The sequence below is a fragment of the Salvelinus fontinalis genome, chromosome 3, assembly GCF_029448725.1.
Source record: "Salvelinus fontinalis isolate EN_2023a chromosome 3, ASM2944872v1, whole genome shotgun sequence".
Taxonomy (NCBI): domain Eukaryota; kingdom Metazoa; phylum Chordata; class Actinopteri; order Salmoniformes; family Salmonidae; genus Salvelinus; species Salvelinus fontinalis.
The window spans coordinates 10,062,336-10,085,736 of NC_074667.1; the positions used below are offsets into that span (position 1 = coordinate 10,062,336).

The window sequence follows — 23,401 nt, forward strand, 5'->3', positions numbered from 1 at the left end:
ATGTCCGTGTCTGGGCGCTGTTTACTGAACATGGCTAAATACAGGACCACAGGGAGGCTGGTACTACTGAAATAGTAACAACAATACCCACACTCTATTTTTTATAAAATGTCCCCTGATTGTTGAATTTCCATGCCCATTATTAAATCCATCATGGTGTTACAAGGCAACTTTATAAAGAACACATTAACTTTTCTCAAAGTAATCCACTGAACAAGCAGTTATGTCACCTGTACCACTGTACAATGTATTAGTTCAAAATCAACCTTTTTCCCCCTGTGTTGTTTTTCCATCAGTGGGCGAAGGTCGAAATCTGATCCCCATGGACCCCAACGGCTCATCTGACCCTTACGTCAAGCTCAAGCTCATCCCAGACCCCAAGAATGAGACCAAGAAGAAGACCAAGACCATCCGCGCCAACCTCAACCCCACCTGGAATGAGTCTTTCATATTGTGAGTTGAGGTGTACCCCTGGGCACAGTGTTAGGTCCCTTTCACGTTTGTGTATTATGGGTTATGTAGTCATTATCATTAACCCTGTACATATGTCTGTGTGTTATTCCAGCAAGCTGAAGCCTACAGACAAGGACCGCAGGCTGTCTGTGGAGGTGTGGGACTGGGACCGGACCACCAGGAACGACTTCATGGGCTCCCTGTCCTTCGGCGTGTCAGAGCTGATCAAATCGCCTGTGTGTGGCTGGTAAGTACAACATTAGATGACATTCCAATGCAGTGTTTCTCTATCTGGTAGTGAATATACAGTGCCCGCCATAATCTTGGGCCAGTGAAGCATTATTTCTTCTTTTGGCTCTTTACTTCAAAACTTTTGATTTGAAATCAATCAATGACTATGAGGTTAAAGTGCCGTCTGTCAGCTTTAATTTGAGGGTGTTTTCATCCTTACCGGATGAACCGTTTAGAAATGACACCACTTTTTGGACCTCCATCTTAGGGGAGCAGAAGTATTGGGACAAATTCACATGTGTATTAAAGTAGTTACAAAAAATGTTGTATTTGGTCCCATGTTCATAGCACGCAATGACTACATCGAGCTTGTGACTTGACACTTGTGTTGGATGCATTTGCTGTTTGCTTTGGTTGTGTTTCAGATTATTTTGTGCCCAATAGAAATGAATGGTAAAAAAAAAATTATTGTGTACTTTTGGGGTCACTTTTATTATAAATAAGAATAGAATATGTTTCTTAACACTTCTACATTCATGTGGATGCTACCATGATTACAGATAATCCTGAATGTATTGTGAATAATGATGACTGAGAAAGTGATAGACGCACAAATGTCATACCCCCAAAAAGATGCTAACCTCCCCAGTTATTGTGATTATGAGAGGTTAGCATGTCTTGGGGGTATGATATGAAATGCTAACCTCCCCAGTTATTGTGATTATGAGAGGTTTGCATGTCTTGGGGGTATGTTATGAAATGCTAACCTCCCCAGTTATTGTGATTATGAGAGGTTAGCATGTCTTGGGGGTATGATATGAAATGCTAACCTCCCCAGTTATTGTGATTATGAGAGGTTAGCATGTCTTGGGGGTATGTTATGAAATGCTAACCTCCCCAGTTATTGTGATTATGAGAGGTTAGCATGTCTTGGGGGTATGTTATGAAATGCTAACCTCCCCAGTTATTGTGATTATGAGAGGTTAGCATGTCTTGGTATGATATAAAATGCTAACCTCCCCAGTTATTGTGATTATGAGAGGTTAGCATGTCTTAGGGGTATGATATGAAATGCTAACCTCCCCAGTTATTGTGATTATGAGAGGTTAGCATGTTTGGGGGTACGATATTCGTGTAACTTTCTCACTCATCAACATTGACAATTCATTCAAAATTTGTCCCAATCCTTTTGCTCCCCTAAAATGGTGGCACTATGTACAAAAAGTGCTGTAATGTCTAAACGGTTCACTCGATATCGATGACAATACCCTCAAGTGAAAGCTGACAGTCTGCACTTTAACTTCATAATCATTGTTTTAATTTCAAATCAAAACTTTTGGAGTATAGAGCCAAAAAACGAAACACTGCTTCACTGTCCCAATAATTACAGAGGGCATTGCATTTGTGTCAAAAAAATGTTTTTATTGTGTTTTATGTAGTCTACAGGAAGAGTAGCAGTCGTTAAGTTAATAGTGAAGAAGGGATCTTGATGAACATATACTTCATTTAATTTGTCTTGGTTTCCCGTTGGAAGCAGTAAGAGCTGTAGTGTTGATATGTTGATATGTTTTATTGCGATTTTCTATTCGGAAAGAGCAGTGATAAATCAAGATAATAAGTGGCTTCTTCTCAACTTATCTGCATTTCATGTTATTGTTTGTCATCATCACAGAGCCTCTATATCAGTCTGGTACAAACCGATCATTAATCACAACAGCAACAGTGAACTTTATCTCCACATCTCAGTGCCCTTTGAGGTGCCATCTAATGGGCGTGGGTCATAAATAGCGATGCGTCTCATGAGCACCGCCCAACACAAGGATAATTCTGGCCCAGTGGACTGGAGCCGAAGGGACTATTGCTTTGTAATGAACTATGCGTCTGGGCCAAGTGGGTATGAATCAGGAGGTAGAGCGAGATAGAGGCATGAAGTGATGCAGGAAGGGAGGGAGGAATGCAGAGACGTAAACTAGGGGCCGCTCTATACCTAGTTTTTTGTCTCCGGGTAGAACATCTCTCTTTTTTCCCCCTTCAGTTTTATAGGCTGTTGGGATGTTTTTATTCTGGCCCTTAGAAACATTCTGTTACTTTTAAAACTTATCTACTGGACTATAAATAGCAAGCTGGGTCTCTGTGCTTGGATTCACATCTATAATGTTGTTTTTTGTAAACAGTCATAATTGAAATACAAATGATTTCTCTCTCTCTCTTGCTCTCTCTCTCTCTCAGGTACAAGATGTTGAACCAAGAGGAGGGCGAGTACTACAACGTGCCCATCTCAGAGGAGGATGACGGAAACGAGGAGCTCAGACAGAAGTTTGAGGTGAGGCCTCAGATACAGGACTGGGGAACATATTAACCCAATGTATTTTAGTTATTGTAGCCCATCCTGCTTTCATCGAACATTCTGGGATTTTATTACACATTTGCCTGTTAGTTTGTATGAATGACTTCCGTTTTATCCTAGTGTTTCATACAGTAACAAGTCTTTTTTTAAAATGTTTATCATATCTACATGTGACCATGACTAAGTGAACTAATCATATTAAGTCCTTGAGCTTCTTCCAAAGCCACTCCACAACCACATTAAACTGGCATAATTGAATTTGGCCCTTCTCCATGACAAATATGTTTGCATTTCAAAATGGCCACCATCCCTCTCCAGACCGTAAGCATTGTGTGTTCGGGAGCATCTGGACATAAAAGGGTCATGGATTCTCTATGGAAACAGGGCTGTTAATTAAAACTCTGTTGTGCCGCTCGTCTGTCTTCAGGCGCCCAATGAGAGGCTGCCTCGTTGTTAATTACTCTGGGTGGCTCACAGGTGGGGTGGTCTTTTTCTCTTCCTCCAAGACACTAGTTTATCCAGCTTTGTAGATACAGGCTTATAGAATATGGTAGGATTTGACCTTTGACCGCTGTTTTAGAATCAGTGGTAACTCAGACTGGTGTCACTGTAAAGCTGTCAGTTCATCAGCACAAACATGGATTTGGGCTGGACGTCCTTCACTCCTGCGAATATCAGTTTTAGTTTTTTATTTTCATTCTGTTCCAAAAGCTCCGTAATTTATTGAGTAATATGGATGGAAATATATCTACCACGTGTCTTATGGGCAGTAGATCAGGGGTGACACTCATTTTGCCCTTGGGGCCGCATTCAGTCTTTAACGAGGTCCCGAAGGCCACAGTGATTCAAAAATATATATATTTCCTTGCCGTAAAAATGTGCATAAAATAGTTCTCTATCGTTTTTTGAATTTTCAATACTCCCTGACTGACTAGTGATTATAACCGAGCTGGACAGTCAAGAAACTGTTTAAATGTAGGTTCATTATTATTTCTAAACAGTTTAAATTTGGGTTTAGTCATTTTAAAGTATATTGAGTATGTTAAAAAATACCAAACCACCTCTGCATTAGATTTTCATTCTAGAACTGTTAGAGAGGTTAGAGTGGAGGGATGGAGGGGTTGGGAGTGAGGGGTCAGAGTGGAGGGATGGAGGGGTCAGAGTGGAGGGATGGAGGGGTCAGAGTGGAGGGATGGAGGGGTCAGAGTGGAGGGATGGAGGGGTCAGAGTGGCGGGATGGAGGGGTCAGAGTGGAGGGGTCAGAGTGGAGGGATGGAGGGGTCAGAGTGGAGGGATGGAGGGGTCAGAGTGGAGGGATGGAGGGGTCAGAGTGGAGGGATGGAGGGGTCAGAGTGGAGGGATGGAGGGGTTAGAGTGGAGGGATGGAGGGGTTAGAGTGGAGGGATGGAGGGGTCAGAGTGGAGGGATGGAGGGGTCAGAGTGGAGGGATGGAGGGGTCAGAGTGGAGGGATGGAGGGGTCAGAGTGGAGGGATGGAGGGGTCAGAGTGGAGGGATGGAGGGGTCAGAGTGGAGGGAGTGAGGGGTCAGAGTGGAGGGATGGAGGGGTCAGAGTGGAGGGATGGAGGGGTCAGAGTGGAGGGATGGAGGGGTCAGAGTGGCGGGATGGAGGGGTCAGAGTGGAGGGATGGAGGGGTCAGAGTGGAGGGATGGAGGGGTCAGAGTGGCGGGATGGAGGGGTCAGAGTGGAGGGGTCAGAGTGGAGGGATGGAGGGGTCAGAGTGGAGGGATGGAGGGGTCAGAGTGGAGGGATGGAGGGGTTAGAGTGGAGGGATGGAGGGGTTAGAGTGGAGGGATGGAGGGGTTAGAGTGGAGGGATGGAGGGGTTAGAGTGGAGGGATGGAGGGGTTAGAGTGGAGGGATGGAGGGGTTAGAGTGGAGGGATGGAGGGGTCAGAGTGGAGGGATGGAGGGGTCAGAGTGGAGGGATGGAGGGGTCAGAGTGGAGGGATGGAGGGGTCAGAGTGGAGGGATGGAGGGGTCAGAGTGGAGGGATGGAGGGGTCAGAGTGGAGGGATGGAGGGGTCAGAGTGGAGGGATGGAGGGGTCAGAGTGGAGGAATGGAGGGGTCAGAGTGGAGGGATGGAGGGGTCAGAGTGGAGGGATGGAGGGGTCAGAGTGGAGGGATGGAGGGGTCAGTGTGGAGGGATGGAGGGGTTAAAGTGGAGTGGTTAGAGTGGAGGGATGGAGGGGTTAGAGTGGAGGGATGGAGGGGTTAGAGTGGAGGGATGGAGGGGTTAGAGTGGAGGGATGGAGGGGTTAGAGTGGAGGGATGGAGGGGTTAGAGTGGAGGGATGGAGGGGTTAGAGTGGAGGGATGGAGGGGTTAGTGTGGAGGGATGGAGGGGTTAGAGGGGACCGGTTAGAGTGGAGGGATGAAGCGGTTAGAGTGGAGGGATGGAGCGGTTAGAGTGGAGGGATGGAGCGGTTAGAGTGGAGGGATGGAGCGGTTAGAGTGGAGGGGTTAGAGTGGAGGGGTTAGAGTGGAGGGGTTAGAGTGGAGGGGTTAGAGTGGAGGGGTTAGAGTGGAGGGGTTAGAGTGGAGGGGTTAGAGTGGAGGGGTTAGAGTGGAGGGGTTAGTGTGGAGGGGTTAGAGGGGAGGGGTTAGTGGGAGGGGTTAGTGGGGAGGGGTTAGTGGGGAGGGGTTAGTGGGAGGGGTTAGTGGGGAGGGGTTAGAGGGGAGGGGTTAGAGGGATGGAGGGGTTAGAGGGATGGAGGGGTTGGAGGGATGGAGGGGTTGGAGGGATGGAGGGGTTGGAGGGATGGAGGGGTTGGAGGGATGGAGGGGTTAGAGTGGAGGGATGGAGGGGTTAGAGTGGAGGGATGGAGGGGTTAGAGTGGAGGGATGGAGGGGTTAGAGTGGAGGGATGGAGGGGTTAAAGTGGAGTGGTTAGAGTGGAGGGTTGGAGGGGTTGGGTTGGAGGGGTTGGAGTGGAGGGTTGGAGGGGTTGGAGTGGAGGGTTGGAGGGGTTGGAGTGGAGGGTTGGAGGGGTTGGAGGGGTTGGAGTGGAGGGGTTGGAGTGGAGGGGTTGGAGTGGAGGGTTGGAGTGGAGGGTTGGAGTGGAGGGGTTGGAGTGGAGGGTTGGAGTGGAGGGTTGGAGTGGAGGGTTGGAGTGGAGGGTTGGAGTGGAGGGTTGGAGTGGAGGGTTGGAGTGGAGGGTTGGAGTGGAGGGTTGGAGGGGTTGGAGTGGAGGGGTTGGAGTGGAGGGTTGGAGGGGTTGGAGTGGAGGGTTGGAGGGGTTGGAGTGGAGGGTTGGAGGGGTTGGAGTGGAGGGTTGGAGGGGTTGGAGGGGTTGGAGTGGAGGGTTGGAGGGGTTGGAGGGGTTGGAGTGGAGGGGTTGGAGTGGAGGGTTGGAGTGGAGGGGTTGGAGTGGAGGGTTGGAGTGGAGGGGTTGGAGTGGAGGGGTTGGAGGGGAGGGTTGGAGTGGAGGGTTGGAGTGGAGGGTTGGAGTGGAGGGTTGGAGTGGAGGGTTGGAGTGGAGGGTTGGAGTGGAGGGTTGGAGTGGAGGGTTGGAGTGGAGGGTTGGAGTGGAGGGTTGGAGTGGAGGGTTGGAGTGGAGGGTTGGAGTGGAGGGTTGGAGTGGAGGGTTGGAGTGGAGGGTTGGAGTGGAGGGTTGGAGGGGTTGGAGGGGTTGGAGGGGTTGGAGGGGTTGGAGTGGAGGGATGGAGGGGTTGGAGGGGTTGGAGGGGTTGGAGTGGAGGGATGGAGGGGTTAGAGTGGAGTGGTTAGAGTGGAGGGATGGAGGGTTTAGAGTGGAGTGGTTAGAGTGGAGGGTTGGAGGGGTTGGAGTGGAGGGTTGGAGGGGTTGGAGTGGAGGGTTGGAGGGGTTGGAGTAGAGCGGTTAGAGTGGAGGGATGGAGGGGTTAGAGTGGAGGGAGTCATAGCAACGGCACACTGCTGTTTTGCAGTCGTCATAGCAACTATCAGCTACCGTCCTCCCTCACGCCAACACATAGATATGTAGATGGACTCACACACATCCAAACACACACCAATGCCCCCCATTGACCCGTGTGTTAACTCAGTGTGGTTCGGAGGCAGGGTGCCGCTACAATGTGTCAGAACACACACAAAACTAACACACCCTTTAGGCAGACCCCACCCCCTTTCCCCTAATACACAAACACTCCCCCAGGCAGACAACACATCTCACTCTACTCCTGTACTCAGTGATAAGGAACCTGTCAGGTTCTCTCTCGCTATCTCTTTCACACAAACACGCACTCTCTCTGTCTCCCTTTCTCTCTCTCTCCATCTCTCGCTCTCTCTCTTTGACTCCCACCTGTTATACACGTCCCACGTCATCCACAGCACAACAGACAGAGCAGGATGTCATCTCCTATTGATAACACAGACAACTGTCCTCTACCCTCACAATACAGACAGCTAGTCATAGTTTGAAACCCTGTGGAGAGTTGTTGCACACACAGTATAATAGGACTTTATAGATCGTTTTTGAGATGGGAGTCATTCAACAATAACTGTCCACACTTTCACAATACAATACCCACTGGGCACAGACATCAGTTCAATGTCTATTTTTTATTTACATTTGGTTGAGTTGTCAGCTACCGTGAATTAAACATGAAATCAACTAAAATTGTCACCCTGTTATTGGATATTTGTTAAATTGGGTGGAAAAAAATATACGAAATTCCCTTATGTTGATGACTTTTTGCACATATGACACACACACACACACACACACACACACACACACACACACACACACACACACACACACACACACACACACACACACACACACACACACACACACACACACACACACACACACACACACACACACACACAAGCTTCTAACTTGTGTCAAAAACAAGCAGTGTCTGTTGTGAACACTTCTAAGTTGATAAAGGGAGAAGGGAAGACTTGTGCTCGTCAAGGGAAACAAATGTCTCTATACCTGTTTGTGTGTCCTTCATTTACACGGCCATTTTGATGTCTTAAAGAGAGCCAATTCAGTGGAAGGTCCCAAATGGCACCCTATTACATTTACATTTACATTTAAGTCATTGAGCAGACGCTCTTATCCAGAGCGACTTACAAATTGGTGCATTCACCTTACTTCCCTACATAGTGCACTACTTTTGACCAGAGCCCATTGAACAGAGCCCTATTGGACCTGGTCAAAAGTAGTGCACTAGATAGGGAATAGGATGGTATTTTTGGACGCTAACTGAATTGCAGCATTTCTCTTATTCAAGTACTCTTTGGTTTGTGCTTTTTTTCCCCTAATTTATTTTAAACTAACAACCCTTTGGTATTCCGACGTGCTGTGTGTGCTTGGGTTGCCATGGGTTACCAGGCTAGACATATGAAGCAATGTGAGCTAGAGAGTGTGAGGGCTCAAGAAGTTCCTGTCTGTAGCACTTAATTGTAATCATGTCTAGTTGGTCTATTTCTGTGGCCCACTGACAAGATATGTTAAGGTTGGTATGTCTGGCATTAGGCAATATTTCTTCCATGTCTTTCACAAATTTAGGTGAATTGTAAAAGATCATTCTTGCTTTGGCTGGTATGTACGAGAGGTCAGGAGTTAATGGGCTGAGGTCACTTCCTGTTGTTATTTACAGTAACTACTGTGTCTGTCTGACTGAGACAAGTTTAGTCCAAGAAAATAGCTCTCCCTCTCTTTCTCTTTCTGTCTGTCTCTTCCTCCCTCTTCCTGTTTCTCCCTATTTCTCTTCCCCTGTCTCCCCCCCCCCTCTCACTCTCTGCCTGCCCTTCTCTCTCTCTTCCTTTTTCTCCCTCTCCCTCACCGTAACTCTCCCTCCTCTCATCTGTGCTCTGTGAGACCTCTAGATGCCCACCCTTTGTCTTGTCAAATCTAATGCCTGAGTTTCTCTCCTCCCTTTTCCCCGTCTCTCTCCCTCTCTTCCAGGATTGCCAAATTAACTATCACTTCCTAAAGGTATCTCTCCTCTCCTCCTCCCTTCCGCTGTCTCCTTTCCTCGCCTCTGCTCCTCTTTTGTCTACCTCTATTTATCTACCTCCTTTGTGTCCAATCACTCGCTTTCTCACTCTCTTCTGCTCTGATCATTTGTACGTGGTTTAAGGCTACTGCAAATAGATCCAGTTTACTAACAATTTGTTCTCATTGTGGGGTTGGAATTAGCACAAGAACAAGAGCCATCAGATAGCAGGAATTGCTCTCATAAATCATTGTCTGGAGCTGTAAATAGCCTTGTATTTTGTTGAGAAAACCAAGTGTAAAGCTATCAAGCCGGAAGGGAAATGTGACTGAAAATGGTCCTACAATAACAGTTAATATTACTTTTCTTTATAGAAGTATTATTCACTACAAGGATAGCGTTTATGGAACTATATACGTACAGGTAGGCATCTTCCACAATCAAATAGGATAGTATACAAATGCAAGATGCTGAAAATACAAGTGTCATACAGGGCTACTTCTTCATTGTATCATCCAATAGGAAAACAGGCAATAACCTCTGTAGACCCCAAGGACAGAAGTGACAATAGATGCATGTGTCAGTGCCTGTTCATTACAGGGACATTGCAGCCAACCCACCTCCCACATACACGACACACTCTGTTATTCTTCTTCTCGCTCCCTCCCCCTCTTATCTTTTTTTTCTCATCTACCAGTCCACCTCTTCTTTATTATTCATTTAGCAGACACTCTTATCCAGAGATACTTGCAGTAGTGAGTTCATACATTTTCATACTTCTTTTCCTTCTGGTCCCCCGTGGGAATCGAACCCACAACCCTGGCGTTGCAAGCGCCAACTGAGCCACATGGGAACTCCCCCTCCTCCTATTCCTTCCTCAACTGTGTAGGGGGTGTCCATGGATACTGTGGTCAAAAAGGGGGGGGGAGGGGGGTGATATGGGGTGGGGGGACTCCTCATTGGGTTATAACTGGTTGGAAGGAGATTGTTAGTAAATGTTTCCCGTCTATGTCTGTCTGGCTACATTATAACGTCTGTCGTTCAGTCTGTCTGTGTATGGTGTCTGGTTGTCGCTCTGTCTGTATATGATGTCTGTCATCAAACTTTTTCTCTTTTTTAATTTGTCTTTCATCACTATCTGGTCATATTTTCATCTTCCTCCTTTGTGGCCTATATGTTATTTTTGGATGCTTGGTCTGTACAGGGGTGGAAGTTAAGCTGTGTGCCTATAGCAATGAGAGGTCAATACAAAGATGGACAGCACAGTTAGTTAGGCCCGTCTCCGTTTGTTCAGTGTTGATTTTATAGGGCCATAACGTGGCTTTTACTATATCTTTATAAACACAAGCATTTCGTTGAACCCGCTAATACATCTGCTAAACTGTGTACGCAACCAATAAACTTTGATTTGATGAGTTGAATTCTATCACGTTGTTCATCGCTTATCCACAAGAGGGCAGTATCAAGCCAGGTTTTAAAATGCATTGCATGTAGGTGCAGTGAATCGAATACAGCACAATTTACAGTGCATTCAGACCCCTTCACTTTTTCCACATTTTATTACGTTACAGCCTTATTTTCCTCATCAATCTACATACAGTACCCCATAATGACAAAGCGAAACAGGTTTTTTGACATTTTAGCAAAATTATTACAAATAAAACACAAACTTTATTTACGTAAGTATTCAGACCCTCTGCTATGAGACTCGACATTGAGCTCAGGTGCATCCTGTTTCCATTGATCATCTTTGGGATGTTTCTACAAGTTGTTTGGAGTCCCCCTGTGGTAAATTCAATTGATTGGACATGATTTGGAAAGGCACACACCTGTCTATATAAGGTCCCACAGTTGACAGTGCATGTCAGAGCAAAAACCAAAACATGAGGTTGAAGGAATTGTTCGTAGAGCTCCGAGACAAGATTGTGTCAAGGCACAGATCTGGGGAAGGGTACCAAAACATTTCTGCAGCATTGAAGGTCCCTGAGAACACTGCCCTCCATTATTCTTAAATGGAAGAAGTTTTGAATCACCAAGACTCCTCCTAGAGCTGGCCGCCCAGCCAAACTGAGCAATTGGGGGAGAAGGGCCTTGGTCAGGGAGGTGAGCAAGAACCCGATGGTCACTCTGACAGAGCTCCAGAGATCCTCTGTGGAGATGGTTGGCCTTCTGGAAGGTTCTCCCATCTCTACCATAAAAGCCTGATTGGTGGAATGCTGCAGAGTGGCCAGGCGGAAGCCACTCCTCAGTAAAAGGTACATGACAGCCCACTTGGAGTTTGCCAAAAGTCACCTAAATTCTGGTCTGATGAAACCAAGATTGAACTCTCTGGCCTGAATGCCAAGCGTCACGTCGGGAGGAAACCTGGCACCATCCCTAAGGTGAAGCATGGTGGTGGCAGCATCATGCTGTGGGGATGTTTTTCAGCGGCAGGAACTTGGAGACATCTTTGGAAAGACCTGAAAATAGCTTTGCAGCGACACTCCCCATCCAACCTGACAGAGCTTGAGAGGATCTGCAGTGAAGAATGGGAGAATCTCCCCAAATACAGGTGTGCCAAGCTTGTAGCGTCATACTTAAGAAGACGCGAGGTTGTAATCGCTGCCAAAGGTGCTTCAACAAAGTACTGGGTAAAGGGTCTGTGACATTTGCAAAAATGTCTAAAAACCTGTTTTTGCTTTATCATTATGGGGGTATTTTAGAATAAGGCTGTACCGTAACAAAATGTGGAAAAAGTCAAGGGGTCTGAATTATTTTGGAATGCACTCTGTATCATTACATAGAGTTATCATGAAAAGCATAATTTATGACTTACTGATTTATGGTTTTAGACCCTCCATTTCATAGTGTCAGTTTGTGGTCTTTTACTTTTGCTTAGGAATTTGCCTTGTCATAGCTGAACCCTTGTAAAGGAAATGTCATTTTAGTCAAACTCTATCAGCTCAAAATGATTCTAAATGCATTTGTTTTGTCTTTTGTTCGTGAGACAAAGAAACGTAATAAGAAAGCTATAGTTGGAGTTTTCCGTCAAGTTGTCTCCACCAGTTACCACTAGATGCCACCATAGCACTTCATTGTAAAACCAGTATGAGCGACTGTGCTCCTGAGATAAAATGTGTCTGTGTTGTCATAGTGTTATGAGTGACTGTGCTCCTGAGATAAAATGTGTCTGTGTTGTCATAGTGTTATGAGCGACTGTGCTCCTGAGATAAAATGTGTCTGTGTTGTCATAGTGTTATGAGTGACTGTGCTCCTGAGATAAAATGTGTCTGTGTTGTCATAGTGTTATGAGTGACTGTGCTCCTGAGATAAAATGTGTCTGTGTTGTCATAGTGTTATGAGTGACTGTGCTCCTGAGATAAAATGTGTCTGTGTTGTCATAGTGTTATGAGTGACTCTGCTCCTGAGATAAAATGTGTCTGTGTTGTCATAGTGTTATGAGTGACTCTGCTCCTGAGATAAAATGTGTCTGTGTTGTCATAGTGTTATGAGTGACTGTGCTCCTGAGATAAAATATCTGTGTTGTCAATGCGTTAGTGTTATGAGCGACTGTGCTCCTGACATAAAGCATGTCTGTATGGCAGTGCTTCTGAAAGTATGGCTGTGTCTCAGCTGTCCAGCCGTTCTCCGTTCACCTCTCCCCCGCTGTGGTTGCAGGGCCAGGCAAAGGACGAATCCGACCAAGTTCAGGTGCGTCCGAGAGGAAGTAAGGCCGCTGTTCGCGAGTCTCTTCTCCTCGTTGGCTTCGCTTATAGGTGTGCTGTGGTCTGCGTAGCCCAATAGTGTGCTGCCTACACCTTACTAGCTATCTCTAGGCCCCGCCCACTAAACAACCCCTAGCCGCTGTAGCATAGACGCCTGTCTGAATATGCCAGGAGTGGAACGGTGTAAGCAAAAGAGCAAAGTCTTCACCTAGCCTATCAGAGGGCAGGGTGGAGCTATAACCTTTTGCATATGGCTATCAAATCCTGTCAGATGTCCATGAAGTGAAGAAGGTGAGGGGCTAGGAATGATCTGGACTTGTATGCAGACGCCATTAACCAAACTAAAGCCGCCTGACCAGTTTGTTGCACCTCGTCTAGCCATGGACACCAAGGGGAAACAGCAGTAGATTGACACAGAGAACCTCACACACGTGACGTGTCAATTTATTGGACGGATTCCAATGGGATCAAATGTCTTTGGGTCAGTTTATTTGGATTGTCGTATATTCTACACAAATGGGCTGCTTTTATTGTTGTGTGTAGTTTAATGTGCGTGGCTGCCAGCCTGTCCAGTGTACTAGACAGACAAGATGAGCTGTAGTGTGGACCAGGTTTAGCATGAGTGTGCCAGCTGCTCGATTAGGCCCAGGCTCTTGAGTGTGTGTGTGTGGTGTGTGCGCTAAAGAGAGATTTGACACCTGCGAGTAAGGGTGAAGAATGAGGATGACACCCAGGCCGTCGTGACACTGTCATGTTCCCACTGCCTGGAAAACAGATGGAATATGCCTCCGGAGAAAATGGAGGTCGCAAGAGTGTGTGAAAACGGGTGTGTGTAGTGCATGTGTGTGTTCGAGGCCAAGAGAGTTTACCGTCTCACTCTGATTCTGAACCAAGCATGACTTGACGATCTTTGAAGCTTTGTAAGAGCATGTAGTGGACATACTGATTGGATGGCACATTGACCAATGACAATGCATTATCACTAAGGGGTTTGACAGTAATTCATTCAAATGTCTTTAAATGAATTTCAACATTTTGACCGAAGGGTTTCTTGTAACTTCACAAAAATGAGTTATTTTACCATAATAGGTTAACATAATGACAAAGTCACGAGTACTGTAATTCCATATCTACTTTTTATACCTTCTGTGTCTATGTGTTCCATCTCCTCCAAAAGGAACATTTAGTTTTTTAATCATTTTGAATTGTGTTATATAAGGCTGCAGAGCAGTGTGTGTGTGGGTGCGTCAGGTGTGTGTGTCTCACGCCGTTCCCCTCTCCTCACCACACATAGAAAGCCAAGCTGGGCCCTGGTACTAAGAAGGTGATCGCTCCATCAGATGACAGCAGGTCTAATCTGCCCTTTAACAACCTGGACTCTGTCAAACTCACCGACTTCAACTTCCTGGCCGTGCTGGGGAAAGGCAGCTTCGGCAAGGTGAGCCAGGATTTGACTTGTATTATTAAGGAGGATGATGTGCTAGTTTCCCGGACACAGATTAAGCCTGGTCCTGGACAGAAAAGCTCTTTCAATGAAGATTCTCCATTGATCTTGCTTTTTAGTCTGGATCTTGCTTTTTAGTCTGGATCTTGCTTTTTAGTCTGGATCCTGCTTTTTAGTCTGGATCTTGCTTGTTCTGTGTTTGGTAAACCACCCCACAATGATTTGTCACAAGTTATTCTTATTGGCCTCTAAAATCAGCTACCCAACTTGTCATGTTGAATGTGTAGCGCGGGATGTTATCTATCGGACGAATCTGACATTGAGTAAGATCCAAGTCTATGTTGGTGTACGTGGTGTACGTGAGCAAAAACACGGACTTGGCCTCATCATCCATAATTGACACAAAACAGAGTCGGATAATGAACGAGTACAATGCAATGTTTCAGTTTAGACTGTCCGTAATCTCGATGTAGCACAACGTGAATAAATGAGTATATCCGCGCGTCAGTTGAGTAACAAGCATACAGTAACAACAAAACAGTAGAGTTAATAACACCACTGTCTGCATTAAGCCACCCTATTTAGAAGCCTTCGGTCTAACCTTTGACCTCTCGTGTACCAGGTGATTCTGGCAGAGATGAAGCCCACAGAGGAGCTGTACGCCATCAAGATCCTGAAGAAGGACGTGGTGATCCAGGATGATGATGTGGAGTGTACCATGATAGAGAAGAGAGTCCTGGCCCAGCAGGACAAACCACCCTTCCTCACCTCACTCCACTCCTGCTTCCAGACCGTGGTATGGAGACGACGGACACACGCATGCACAAGGGGATAAAACACACACACGTACACACACGTGGGTCTATGGACACGCCCGCATGCACAAACACACAATGACTTGCTTTTTGCTGTCCGTTGGTGTTGATGATGACGTTGCTCCCAATTCTCATAAGTGTGGTTGTTGTGATGGGGTAGGGTTTGTGGCCTTGCATGTGTCTGTGCAAGCCACACACATTGACATTTGCAAAGACACACAAACACACACACACACAGGCAGGGGCATAAACACGCACACACTATATACATATTATTTTTCTCTTACTCGTCAAGCTCCTCTATGACACACACACACACATATACCCACACACACAAAGTTCAATGAAGTTTTTCTTTGTTTTAATCTCAGCACTTCTCTCATTCCTCCTTAATCTTTAATCCCTCAATCTCTCTCGCGCAGAGACGACAAAGGGCAGGCGCCATCTGCACCGTACGGTGGCCAACACACATACACACACACATCCCCAAAGTGGAAATCAAAAATTCGATGCATTTTAAGTGAGAAGTCCAAATCCTCTTCACAATAAGATGCCACTAACAATTTGACGGTAATTGTTTAAGGAAACCACTTGCCTTGTCTGACAGGTTATGTCAAGCTTATGTTGAGCAAAGTGCATAAAATACCGTAAACCTTATTATAATCTCGCAGCGTGATTTAATTTCAAATCTATTCTTCAACAATGTGCGTTATGAGGAGGCGATAATTTAAATTGGGTTTAGTAAGCTGAGGAATACATAAATAGTCGCCTCTTCAGAACGCACAATGTTGAAAAGTTTCTAATTAAATCACACTTCCAGATAATAATTAAGCAATAAGGCCTGAGGAGGTGTGGTATATGGCCAATATACCACGGCTAAGGGCTGTTCTAATGCACGACGCAATGCAGAGTGCCTGGATACATGTAATAGTGCCAGACATAAACACATTTGTTGCATTGTTGTTTGCTGTTTTCTACTGTCTTGTGTTTTCTCTTTAGTTCATTTTCTTGGTTGTTGGTGCATTTGGGGTTCTTGGGGGTGGGGAATGGAATTAAATTTTATTTTTTGTATTAATTATTATTATTTTTCTTCTTGGAGGGAGACTGTAGGGGGGGTTTCGAATGGTTCAGGGGCAGCTGTTGGGGAACTGTGGGGGGGGATCTTGGAGGGTTCGCGTTCATGTTTTTTTTGGCCTGGTGGGAGATCTGTCTACGTGCCCTTGAGCAGGGCATTGACCCTGGATGTGTGTGTCACCCTGAATGGGAGTCTGGTGGATGACTGGTGTGGTGTAGTTGTTGAGCGGCTTCACTGCAAGTATATTGTATGTTTCGGGATATTCAATTAAAAAATATATATAAAAAAAAAGTGCCTGGATGCAGCACTTAGCCATGGGTATATTGGCCATATACCACAAACTCCCGTGGTGCCTTATTGCAGCACTTAGCCATGGGTATATTGGCCATATACCACAAACTCCTGTGGTGCCTTATTGCAGCACTTAGCCATGGGTATATTGGCCATATACCACAAACTCCTGTGGTGCCTTATTGCAGCACTTAGCCATGGGTATATTGGCCATATACCACAAACTCCCGTGGTGCCTTATTGCAGCACTTAGCCATGGGTATATTGGCCATATACCACAAACTCCCGTGGTGCCTTATTGCTATTATAAACTGGTTACCAACGTAATTAGACCAGTAAATGGTCATATTTTGTCATACCCGTGGTACACAGTCTGATATGTCATGTCTTTTAGCCAATCAGTATTCAGGGCTCGACCCACCCGGTTTATAGTGAGGTGTATGTTAAAGTTTTGCACTTTGAAAATGTCGCCCTGTGACTAGTGCAGGACAGACAGGTAAGAGGCTGTCTGAGGGATTTAGTTCAGTTTGACTAGACATAATGGAGTCCTACAAGGGAAATATTTCTGAGGGGTGTACTTTTTCCTCTCATGTTGTTGTTCTGCTTTCTATAGTACTTAACACTCCTACCGTATCCCCTATATGTGACTCAATACTACACAACAGCCTCACCACTGGGTCCTACAGTATAATGAAGAAAGCCTCTCGGGTCTTTCTGACATAGCTGTTATCATGACACAGTGTATGACGGTAGAGCAGAACCCAAAACATTATGAAAAACAATGTTATATGATATTAAACAGCCCCGTCTCTGTCTCCCTCTCTGCCCAGGACCGGCTGTACTTTGTCATGGAGTATGTGAATGGGGGAGACCTCATGTACCACATCCAACAAGCGGGCAAATTCAAAGAGCCACAGGCAGTGTAAGTTACCCTTTCCCCTCGCTTTCACCTTTTATACTGAACAAACATCTAAACACAGCATGTAAAGTGTTGGTCCCATTTTTCTGCTCCCGAGTGGCGCAGCATCTCAGGCACTGCATCTCAGTGCAAGAGGCGTCACTACAGTCCCTGGTTCGATTCCAGGCTGTATCACATCCGGCCGTGATTGAGAGTCCCATAGGTTGGCGCACAATTGGCCCAGTGACATTTGGGTTTGGCCGGGGTAGGCCGTCATTGTAAATAAGAATTTGTTCTTAACTGACTTGCCTAGTTAAATAGCTGAAATAAAAGATCCCAGAGAATTGTCATTTCTCTACCATAAGCCGTCTCCAACGTCGTTTTAGAGAATTTGGCAGTACATCCAACCGGCCTCACAACCGCAGACCACGTGTAACCACGGCAGCCCAGGACCTCCACATCTGGCTTCTTCACCTGCGGGATCATCTGAGGGGTGCCGAGGATAATTTCTGTCTATAATAAATCCCTAATTCCGATTGGCTGGGCCTGGCTCCCAAGTGGGTGGGCCTATGTCCTCCCGGGCCCACCCATGGCTGCACCCCTGCCCAGTCATGTGAAATCCATAGACTAGGGCCTAATGAATTTATTTCAATTGACTGATTTCCTTCTATGAACTGTAATCAGTCAAATCTTTCAAATTGTTGAATTTATATTTTTGATCAGGGGGAATAAGAGTGTGTGTGTAAAAGAGAAATAAACAGAGGGCTTGGAAGAGAGAGCGAGAAGGGAGAAGAAGAGGGAAAACTAGACTGGGCACTGCAAAGTACGGAGTAGAAGGAGAAACGACAGCCTAGGTATAAGAATTAATAGATCTATCAGCATGTGCCCAGTCTAGCTGAAGCACATTCCAGTCCTTTACAATCCTTCCTGTTGAAATGAATGGCTTCAGGGCTGTCTTAACATGGAGCATGTCATTGCAGGTTCTATGCAGCAGAGATCTCTGTTGGCCTGTTCTTCCTGCACAAGAAAGGAATCATTTACAGGTGGGTCTTCTTCCAATGTACACCAACTCAGAGGCACTTTATCCCATTCTAGGATCAATGTTTACCGTACACTGTGTATTGTCAAACCATTCATTCATCAATGTAATAATGTAAATGTCAAGAAAGTAACAGGAGGGGTGTAGAAAAGACCCTAAAATACAATGGTCATCTTCATTTGGCCCTTGTCACATGATGCGGGTGTCTCCTGCAGGGATCTGAAGCTGGACAACGTGATGCTGGACTCGGAGGGCCACATTAAGATCGCTGACTTTGGCATGTGTAAAGAGAACATATACGAGGGAGTGACCACTCGCACCTTCTGTGGGACGCCCGACTACATCGCCCCAGAGGTAGGAACAGGGGGAGTGTGTGTGTGTGTGTGTGTGTGGGGGGGTGGTCATCTTTGTCATTGTCTGGCCTGCGCCCCCGTCTCCGTGGTGATCCACATCCGAGTCGACAGCTCAGGATGCGCGCACACACACACACACACACACCATGTCTACTGAACATTTTGAGTTTGAAAGATTACCGTGTCTACTGAACATTTTGAGTTCGAAAGAGAGCGTTGTGCATGAGAATCTGCCCTTGATGTAACCAACCCAGTCAAGCACAGCCCAGTGAGGGACACCATATTGATTTCCTCTAAAACGTCCCCGAAGAGGTTCATGGGTGCTGAGGCTGGGTGGACAAGCTGTGTTGGTGAGGTACACACACACACACACACACACAGGGTGGTTGGGGTGGTGGTGAGCCCCTTTGCAAATGCACCGTCCAGCTCTCACAGCAGGGGCTCCAGTCAGGTTCTTATAACTCCACACGCTCTCGCTCTCTCTGACTTTGAGAGACTTGAGAGAGTAGAGGTTGATACCATTATATTAGCTCCAATGAAGGGTTGGAAATGGACATTTACCTAAAAGTCTGATTTCTTAATTGAAGTGAAATTGACCTCCACCTCATAATACGAGACGTTTTGCTTCCCCTATATGATTTATTAATTTTGTCTTGCTATTTTTGCGATGTGGAAGTTTGCTATCCTCTGTGTTCTGTGTTGTCGGGGGGGGGGGGGGGGGTTATATCATTTGATTTACACAACATTCCTACCACTTTGAAGATGCAAAATATGTTTTATTTGGAAACAAACAATAATAAGACACGAAAACAGAACTTGAGTATGCATAACTATCCCCCCCCCCCCAAAATCAATACATTGTAGAGCCACATTTTGCAGCAATTACAGCTGTAAGTCTCTTGGGTTATGTCTCTATAAGCTTGGCACATCTAGCCACTGGGATTTTTGCCCATTCTTCAAGGCAAAACTGCTCCAGCTCCTTCAAGTTGGATGGGTTCCGCTGGTGTACAGCAATCTTTAAGTCATACCACAGATTCTCAATTGGATTGAGGTCTGGGCTTTGACTAGGCCATTCCAAGACATTTAAATGTTTCCTCTTAAACAACTTGAGTGTTGCTTTAGCAGTATGCTTAGGGTCATTGTCCTGCTGGAAGGTGAACCTCCGTCCCAGTCTCAAATCTCTGGAAGACTGAAACAGGTTTCCCCCAAAAATGTCCCTATATTTAGCGCCATCCATCATTCCTTCAATTTTGACCAGTTTCTCAGTCCCTGCCAATGAAAACATCTCCACAGCATGATGCTGCCACCACCATGCTTCACTGTGGAGATGGTGTTCTCGGGGTGATGAGAGGTGTTGGGTTTGCGCCAGACATAGTGTTTTCCTTGATGGCAAAAAAACTTGATTTTAGTCTCATCTGACCAGAATACCTTCTTCCATATGTTTGGGGAATCTCCCACATGCCTTTTTGCGAACACCAAACGTGTTTGCCTATTTTTTTCTTCTTTTTCTTTTCCTTTCTGCCCACACTTCCGTAAAGCCCAGCTCTGTGGAGTGTACGGCTTAAAGTGGTCCTATGGACAGATACTCCAATCTCCGCTGTGGAGCGTTGCAGCTCCTTCGGGGTTATCTTTGGTCTCTTTGTTGCCTCTCTGATTAATGCCCTCCTTGCCTGGTCTGTGAGTTTTGGTGGGCGGCCCTCTCTTGGCAGGTTTGTTGTGGTGCCATATTCTTTCCATTATTTAATAATGGATTTAATGGTGCTCCGTGGGATGTTCAAAGTTTCATATACTTTTTTATAACCCAACCCTGATCTGTATTACTTGTGTCATGCACAAACTAGATGTCCTAACTGACTTGCCAAAACTATAGTTAGTTAATAAGAAATTTGTGGAGTGGTTGAAAAACTAGTTTTAATGACTCCAACCTAAGTGTATGTAAACTTCCAAATTCAACTGTATACTGAGATCATGTGACAGATCATGTGACACTTAGATTGAACACAGGTGGACTTTATTTAACTAATTATGTGACTTCTGAAGGTTATTGGTTGCACCAGATCTTATTTAGGGGCTTCATAGCAAAGGGGGTGAATACGTATGCACGCACCACTTTTCCGTTCTTTTAATTTTTTGAAACAATTAATTTTTTTAATTTCACTTCACCAATCTGGACTATTTTGTTTATGTCCATTACATGAAATCCAAATATAAATGATTTTAATATACAGGTTGTAATGCATCAAAATAGGAAAAACACCAAGGGGGATGAATACTTTTGCAAGGCACTGTATATACATGCACCAGTGTGTGTCCCCGTGTCCGTGTATCTACACACCAGTGTGTGGCCCCGTGCATATCTGTATGGGAGTACTCTTCCGTGTACTGTAGGTGTGTGTGTCTCTTAGTTGTCAGGACCCATGTGGAAAAATAGCTCACACGGTCCCCGTGCACCTCTCTCTCTTCCGCCTGTCACCACCACATTACGCCGCACACACACACAAACACACACACACATTGCATTGCTCTACTTCTCTCTCTCTTTCCACTCTTTACCTCTCACCCTGACCTACATAGGCAGCCATGGGAAGGCTCTGTGAGCGTCCCAAACGGCACCCTGTTTCCTCTATGGCCCTATGGGCCTTGGTCAAAAGCAGTGCACTATAAAGGGAATAGGGTGTCATCTGGGATGCAGCCTCTATCAATCTGAGAGGAACACGTTGGTCACTGTATGCTAATGGGAATTTACACACTGCGTTACCAGAGTAACAAGCCTGTGAGATAGAGAGGGGGAGGGTGAGATGGAGGGGAGGAAAAATAGAGAGAGACTGGGAGAGAGACTGGGAGAGAGACTGGGCGAGAGACTGGGCGAGAGACTGGGCGAGAGACTGGGCGAGAGACTGGGCGAGAGACTGAGCGAGAGACTGAGCGAGAGACTGGGCGAGAGACTGGGCGAGAGACTGGGCGAGAGACTGGGCGAGAGACTGGGCGAGAGACTGGGCGAGAGACTGGGCGAGAGACTGGGCGAGAGACTGGGCGAGAGACTGGGCGAGAGACTGGGCGAGAGACTGGGCGAGAGACTGGGCGAGAAACTGGGAGAGCGAGAGAAGCTGCTTTAGCGCTATCTTTGGATTGTCCTCTGGCTCCTTGTTTTGGCTTCAACAACTTCACTTCCTATTTTTAGGCTTTATGCAATTAGTGGTTGCGGTGACAGATGTTTTCAGATCAGAGCAATTCGTTTCTCTGTAAATCCTCTGTGTTGACAGAGGAAGAAGTCGAGAGAGAGAGCGAAACTGCCAAAGTTCACTTTTGCACTTTGTCAGTGTGCACTAAACTCAGCCTGACCTCCCATTTTGCCTCGCTCCCCAAAGCCTTTTAGCGATAGCAGCTAACGTTAGCCAAGACGGAGACCCTTCAACTGCTCTGCCATGCACTGAGTAGCAGTTGCCCTACAGATCAAGCTTATCTTGCCCATAACCTAACCCCAACCGTTGGAGGCAAGTTGACCAGGGTTTAACTTAATACACTTTACAGGTGCAAGAAAATGCCTCATTCTCTTGTAAGATTCAGTTTGATACATTAACTGATAACAAAATGCCATTCTAACACCAACTAATTATCTACAGCAGGGCTAGAGCCAGCTTAAAAGCCTTCATAGCCAGTAGCTCTCCAGGAGCACGGTTGGCCATCCCTGATATACACTATTATACACTATTATATACACTATATACATATTTACTTCTGAGTAAATCGGGTGCCGAATCACCTGTTCTCCTGAAAGCCCTACTGCCTTTCCACTCAGCCGTGTGACGCTGTTTGACTGAACACCATCAATCCAGCAGTCAGTATAGTAGCCTAACTAGTCAAATGCGTTCACTTCAAAACCTAGCAACAGACGTACAGCTTATGGCTTAATGTACCGTACTCACCGTGGTGCGCGTCGCTTCAACGAATCCAGTAACACCGAGGTGTGGGCCAACATCACTTCAACCCGCTGTGATGTTGTTTCTGAGATCAGGCGGAGGTTGTGTTCTGTGGCGTTTTTAGTAGTTGTCTTGTCTCCGTCGTTCCTATGTGCACGGCGCTATATTAAGAACGGTAGTGGTGGTGGAAGCCTTGAGTAGCTGTGAGTGATCCAGAACTGTCAAGTAGCATTAGGCCTGCCGGGAGACATCCACCGCAGCTCAGATGGACACAACCGCACGCACGCTCACACACACTCGCACACAGTATGTTTACGTTGAGGGATCTGGCCGTAGGCCTCTATGGAGTGTGGGAAATGAAAGAAAACAACATGAGATAGTGGAGCGACGGGTCATCAGAGTGTGTGTCCCTATCACATTCATGATGATGCCAAACCAGGGAAGAGACTGGCTGGGACACACACACTTGCAATCACTCATATACACAGATACAGACTGCATTCACACAAACACACTCGGTCAGTCTCAAACAGACAGACTGACAGAGACCGACCCACACACACGCACACACACACATACACTTAACTCAAATGAGTATTCTCACAGAAAACCCTACTCACACTTCGCCACGCAGTGCTGTGCATGGAGTCGAAGGTCACCATTTGCCCTGTGTCATTGTGACAGGCAAGGACAGCGGTGTCACATTGGTGCTCGCTGCAGTATGGCCTGAAACAAATCTAGATACCTATCTGTCAGCGTTACCTCCTTTCTCTCTCTGTGTCTCTGCCTCTCTCTCTCTCTCTCTCTCTCTCTCTCTGTGTCTCTGCCTCTCAATTCAATTCAATTCAATTTGCTTTATTGGCATGACGTAACAATGTAC

General features: G+C 46.1%; 1 protein-coding gene across 2 annotated transcripts in view; it reads left to right on the forward strand.

The window, feature by feature from the left end:
• Window positions 1–208: 208 nt before the first annotated feature.
• LOC129838281 (protein kinase C alpha type-like) overlaps window positions 209–23,401 on the forward strand; it is a 65,687-nt gene continuing 42,494 nt past the window's right edge. The window contains exons 1-9 of one of the 2 annotated variants that reach the window (XM_055905140.1): window positions 209–453; window positions 566–700; window positions 2,914–3,007; window positions 8,952–8,981; window positions 13,981–14,124; window positions 14,753–14,926; window positions 17,142–17,233; window positions 18,190–18,252; window positions 18,464–18,602. In XM_055905140.1, coding sequence (XP_055761115.1) covers window positions 224–453; window positions 566–700; window positions 2,914–3,007; window positions 8,952–8,981; window positions 13,981–14,124; window positions 14,753–14,926; window positions 17,142–17,233; window positions 18,190–18,252; window positions 18,464–18,602 — 1,101 coding nt within the window. In that variant the 5' untranslated portion in view covers window positions 209–223. The remainder of the gene's footprint in view (window positions 454–565; window positions 701–2,913; window positions 3,008–8,951; window positions 8,982–13,980; window positions 14,125–14,752; window positions 14,927–17,141; window positions 17,234–18,189; window positions 18,253–18,463; window positions 18,603–23,401) is intronic. The other variant, XM_055905150.1, reaches the window with a different exon arrangement.